The sequence below is a fragment of the Cariama cristata genome, unplaced genomic scaffold, assembly GCF_000690535.1.
Source record: "Cariama cristata isolate BGI_N322 unplaced genomic scaffold, ASM69053v1 scaffold13353, whole genome shotgun sequence".
Taxonomy (NCBI): domain Eukaryota; kingdom Metazoa; phylum Chordata; class Aves; order Cariamiformes; family Cariamidae; genus Cariama; species Cariama cristata.
Genome location: NW_009606713.1, coordinates 1 through 6,285, shown reverse-complemented (window position 1 = coordinate 6,285; position 6,285 = coordinate 1). Strand labels below are relative to the sequence as shown.

Genomic DNA, 6,285 nt, shown 5'->3' with positions numbered 1-6,285 from the left:
CTTCTTGCTGCTGAAATGGCTTCACAAAAGACAAAGCCCAGTACATAGTTTTCTATCCACTCCAAAACTGACTGAAATAAGTCACAGGAGTTCATGTACATCCTTACTTAGCACTGCAACAGCTCATCAGCCCTGAAGACTGAGACTCCCTATCTGCAAATAAGGAACATCCCTAGTCCAGCTTCAGTGACCAATTCTGTACTTGACAGGACACCTTACAATGCAAAAAAGTCTCCATGAGCTGCTCAAATTTTTTTTTTAATTGTTTGTTTATTTTTAACCTAAGACAATGGCAGTTTCTGTGATGTATAAGTTCGTCCACTGGTTAGTTATCAAATCAACCAGTGCACATGCAATGACACAGCGGTCAGACTCAGCCCGGACTTCACCAGACAAAAGTCAAAAGTGTGTCTTTTCCATGCCGAAAAAGTAGCATTTTGTCAGTCTCACCTAAAAGGTAAGGATCCACTTCATTCCAGTCAAATGATGTTAGTGGAGCACAGAAATCAGAGTTCTTGTTATTGTTCAACAAACACTCCAGCCGGGTCTCCGTTTCACCCACCTTTAGAAAAAGCAAAACATCTGACTTAAATAGCAACATCACATGACTTGTTCCACTTGCACTTCCAAAACATAAGGTGTTAATCCTGGGTTTCTTTCCTCTCAGTTTTACATCCTAAAGCTCTGGAAAACACAATCACCATCTCTATCTTCAATAAGGTTATCAAAACAGGAACTACCATGACAATTCTGCTTCTCCTATAGTCTTCATATTTAGTCACATTATTGCAGTTAAGAAAACTGCAAAAAGTGCCCTGACTTGATTTTATGTCTTAATCCCCACACTGTAGCAAGGGCAAGACACCCTCCAAGAAAACTAATTACTTCAAAAAACCTGGTCTCAAGTGAAAATAAGATCAATATGCAACACAATTAATATCACGGTTCATCATTTTCTAAGGAGGATTTACTCACTCTCCACACTCGCAGGTAGTCACCACTGGTTGCCAACAGGTCTGGATATACTCCCTTGGTGTCCGGGATCCACATAAGCTTTGTGGTAGGGTAGGGGTGATCAAAGGTGTTCCTGCAAATGAATTCTGAGCTCTCTTCGTCCAAACCAACGAGCTGCACCTGTAAGAAGCCATATTTAAACGAAAGCATTTTATCAAAATACTAATTTATAACTACAGCATTAAGACTGAGCGTATTTCAGAAGGACACCTTCTGTAACCTCAAGGAGATTATAAAAGGACCATCACATCAATGGAATGAGAAATCGTTAAAGCTTTACTTCCTAGCTGGGGCGTATAAGCAAAGTGAAGTATACATAATCACCACAGTGCTTTACTTTGAAGAGATGATCTCAAATGAATTGAAATCCAATCCTAAAGGATTAAAGACCACCCTTCTCTTTTTCACATTGCAAAGCCTAGTTTAAGTCACAGATAAACTGCACAAACATTATTCCAACTCATCTTTAACTGAACTGATGCTGACAATGTCGGCTTCAGAGAGCAGGACAAGCTGTAATTTGCATGACAACCACCCACAATTAAAGCCCATATCATGGAACTCTTGGCCATAACCCTGCAGCTTGTGACAGATCATGTCAGCTAGCTGTCAAGCTGTTTTCAGCATCATATTACTTAAAACATTCCTTTACAACTGCACAAAATTAAGATACAGATTAATCACATCAGAGTCAGAAAGTAAAATAGAATTTAAACTTAAAAAAAAGAATTGGGAAGCTAAAATATTTACATAATTATTCAAATGTTTTATGTGAAAACATCAAAAAAGCAGGTCTGCTGAAAGATTCTAGGTAACTGAATTCCAAATTAGGTTTTTTGCACGGTAACATGGCAGTGGGAATCGCTAACTTGCCTAGTTGTGAGAGTGATGCAAGACAGAGCAAACAAGAAACTATCTCACATAGCTTGCTCATGACAACACCTGAAGTAATGCTTGAAGTCCCAGACATTATGTTATTAGAAAAATATTGACATGCCAGAAAGTGTTCAGAGAATAATATGGTGCTGGGAGGATATGTTTGGCCTAGCAGTGACTGTAAGACCTAAACAGGATGAAAGCCCCACTATGTTAAATGCTGTTCTAACAAAAACATCATGGGGACAACTCACTACAATTAGTTTGTAATCTGCTCATGGTAGGAACTTCCTAGTACTTTCCACACAGCAGCTTCCTCCTGGAAACAGTACCTTAATGGACTTTTTCTAAGAAGTTTATCTGGAAAAATCCTAAATATTCTGGGATAAGCAATTTGGTTAATAAACTACACATCTAAACTAGATTGGGAGTCTACCTTTTTTTCCTGCATAACAGAAAGAAACAATAAATGCTTCAGTGGATCTAAAACTGTAACATTAGCAGTTATGACCGCATTTAGAGATGCTCTTAATAAATGTAAACCTTGCCCCCTGCCACAATGGGAAGATCCATCCTTTTCACCCCATAACAAACCCTAAAAGACATATCCAAGTATGCTTCTAAAAACTGTATCTGTCTGCCTTGCACTCTCTTTATTACAGCTGCTCCTTATTATGCTTCACACTCCAGTATGAATCAGTCAAGAATCTCTGAGTCTTCTGAAGTGATTGACAAATAGCTTTCTAATTCCTTTAGGGATCAGAAATACTAAGCGGATTTTACAAAGGAAGCAAATTGTCCTTGGTGATAGAAAATCTTGTGGCAAGGTCAGGATCAGAAGACAAATGACCTCTAATCATTTCTTTTCCTTCGCTTATGCTGTTTTCAGCTTAATAGGAGTGTATTAAGCCTACGCAAAGCAATCAACACACTCATAACCAGAAGTAAGTCTGAAACAGCAAAGGACCCACTTTGATTGGTGTAAATTTATATATTCCTGCACTGCATATTCACAGTTAACCCCTCCCCAGATCTGAAGAAAAAGTAACGACTGCGTAGCAGCCCAGTGTCTTTGTGATCTTTGACATGTTTAGGCGCAGGCCAGGCTAGAGAACAAAAATTGCATTAGCAACACTAGAGCTCCTGGCAACTGCGGACGATCAGGTGTCTGACACTGATTGTCAGACCTGGCAGCAGCCCGTGATAACTGTGAGCAGGGGACATTGGTCTGCCCAGAGACAGGAGCAGAAGCAGAAAATACTGCTTGAGAAGCTCTATTCTTTCCTAGCTCAGCAAATTCAAAGGTATGACTCTTCCCTTCAGACACGATCACACACAGTGATTACAGAATCCCTCTATTCATCCTCTTGTGCAGGCTGAACACGAGGAGATGGAACGATGGAATTATTTTCAGGATGCTAATTATATTAGAGCCCTGTCTCTCCCTCCTGCAAGCGAGGCAAGATTTGCTGCTGCCAGATACTGCACGAAGGAGTGCCTGAAGTCCAGCCCAGATAAGACCGAGGTGATGCAAACACTAAAGTAACTGTCAGTCTGCATACAATTTGAACCATTCTACATCTACCAGTAACTCATTCCAGTGGGAAAACGAGGACCAGAGTGTTTGATCTCCACTACTTTTGCAACTATGCCATGACAGTAGCTAGGAATGCTAAATATTTATTCGTTTCGCCAATACATCGATATGCTAAAACTGGATGTGGATTTTCCTGTCATAATGCAAGTCTTTATCAACGTAAGGCTTAAATGCAACAGTGCATCTGAGTAAAGAAGTGCCTTTTATCAGCATTCCTTAACTTCTAAAAAAATTACATCTCTCCAACATGATCCAAAAGAATCAGACAGAAATAAATAATGTAGAATTTGAAAACAGCTTACTACTATTTCTTGCATGGTTTGAGGAACAGTGAAGTAAGTTCACAGTACTTTTTTTTTTAAAGCTGTATCCCTTTAATTAATTAGTAACTACTAAGAACGACATTTCGCAATTATTTTAGTGTCATGTACAATCAGAAAGATCTCACTGCACCAATTAACCTTCAATATGCAATCAATTTGTCTTTGCAACTCTAAACCTTACAGAAAAGATGACCCTCTGGCAAAACCACCACCCTGAACACTGATTCGAGGCATGCCCAGGAGAAGGTGGCAACCTGGGAAGCACACGGTCATAACCTGTCAGTCTGCTCCAGCAATGGGCGTGAGCAGTGTACAGCACCACCCTCTACTGCTCTCTAAACTGGACTCCAGTTTTCTTTTGCAGATAGATCCCCAAATCAGCCTTTCCTGATGTTTTCCACAGATTGCTCCTGATCCATGAAGCCATAGTCAGGAGGCTGCGAAACAGCATTAACAGTGAGATTTATGAACACCTCTGTTCCCTCCCATCAAGGCAGTGATCCATGAGATATTATAAAGGCTGACAGCAGTTTCCTAATCCAAGAAGTTCAGGAAACACTACCTCAAATAATTTTAGTTCTTCCAACTGCAGCAAGTCATCCCTCTTCTTGTAGCAGTGATTTGATCAGCAAAGGTATACAAGCTGAAACAACACTCCTTTAGGGTTCAAACAGTTCTTGGCAGATAGCTTTCTGGTATGCTCTACAGCCTGTTAGTGTGGGGGCTGACAGAGGTTAGAAGTGTCTGGGAATTGGGGATAGCAATAAATTAGGGTTTGGCAGTGAATAGATTTGAGTTCCCCACGAAACAGAGGTGTAAACTGCCATTTTGTATATGTAACCCATAAGTACTTCAAGCTCCGGTAGTTTCTACAGAAACAGCAAATCAGAGACGAAACAAGAATCTCTCCTCTTTCTTTCACTGTAATTCCCTCAGTGAGCACTTCTGCTGCAACAAACACTTGGTGCATTAGGTCTTTTTAAAAGCACCTTCTAATAAGAAACCCTAAACCAGAAAAGTAATAAGGAAAAGGTATATTCACTTATTTGGTTAGATTTTAAGCAAGCTAGAGTTGCTATTCCAGACTTTTTTTTTTTAAAAAAGTATATTAAGGGTAAGGAACAAAGCCAGTTATTTGGAACAAACCATTGCAACATCAGGAACAGAAACATTGCTTGGAGCTTATCAGAAACCTCTATAGATTATGAGTGCAAAGAGAAAGCTGAAATGGAAATGAGTTTTCATTATCCTTTTAATTAGTGCCAACTGTACATATAAGTGTATTTTGATGTCAGACGCTGGCAATATAAAACATCTCAACTGTGAACAGCAAAGTATGCAGGAGGACAAAGCTTTCACACGTGCCCTGTAAAAATCTTAAATTTCTGCTTACCCCAGAAGTCAGGCTATAAAACTAACTGCTCCAGACCCTTTGCAGCACAATGTTATAGACAACTTCAACAGGGTAACTTCAGTTCTTTCCCTTTGTTCCTTTAGTTAATACCACTTACAGGGACCAAAGCTGAAATAGTTTACAACTAGTGTACACCTAGCACAACTGTACAGTATCTCTCCAAGAGCTTCCAATCTGGAGCATGAAGCTATTCCCTGAATGTTTCAGTATCCTCTAAAAGATTCAGCAAAGCTGTGAGAGTCATATTAAGACACCGTAAAGACAGTGCAGATGAAACACCACTCCCAAGCTTGTTCTGGTCCCCAAAGTAAAGGGGACAACATCAATACTCTAGGCAATAACAACACTTGCAATTACCCAAGACAGCTCTCTGTTAATGATCTTCCTATAGTGGAAGGCTGTACTGAAAGCACTACAAAAAAGCATCAAACAATAAAAAAACCCAACAACAAAAAAGAAAAAAACATCACTCATATCAAGAAACACAGCAAAACATCTCAGCAAAGTGAAGGTTATGTTTCACTGCATTTATTGTACAAGTTTAATTTTTAGTCATACATCATCTTTATTTCTATAGCAGCAGCAGCATCCAGACTGGAATCTCATTCTCATACAATTAGTTTCCAGCTCTTTACACCACACAGATCTCATAGCATGCGGTGCTTATATGGACTGAAGTCAATTAAGTAGTTATTCCTGAAGCTCAGGGGTCAAGAGAAGCCCTGGGGACTTTTTACAGACAGCACCAATTTACATAGTCCTCCACAATTTCTGCCTGCAACAACTGTTAGCATAAAGGGGAGAGGACAGAGGGGTTGACTCAACTGCTTTACACTTGAAGCCTGAACTGAAAAGCAGACCTGATCACGCTGTAATTGAGAGCAACCCCAGCAAATGGTCCAAACTTAAGGAGATAAAGGCAACATAAATGTATACTGCCTTATTAACCAATTCTACCACCTCTAAACAAAAAAACCTGTTACCAAGTTTGTTATTTTAGCTTCTCAGAGTACAGACTACAAAAACATTTTCAAGTTGGTCTTTAAACAACTTAAAAGTTT

At 39.6% G+C, this 6,285-nt stretch overlaps 1 protein-coding gene across 1 annotated transcript in view; it reads right to left on the bottom strand.

Annotated features, from left to right (window-relative positions):
- DCAF7 (DDB1 and CUL4 associated factor 7) overlaps nucleotides 1-1,134 on the bottom strand; it is a gene marked incomplete at its 5' end in the record, with an annotated part of 5,325 nt that extends 4,191 nt beyond the window's left edge. The window contains 2 exons of the mRNA XM_009696475.1: nucleotides 451-562; nucleotides 976-1,134. Coding sequence (XP_009694777.1) covers nucleotides 451-562; nucleotides 976-1,134 — 271 coding nt within the window. The remainder of the gene's footprint in view (nucleotides 1-450; nucleotides 563-975) is intronic.
- Between the last annotated feature and the right edge of the window lie 5,151 nt (nucleotides 1,135-6,285).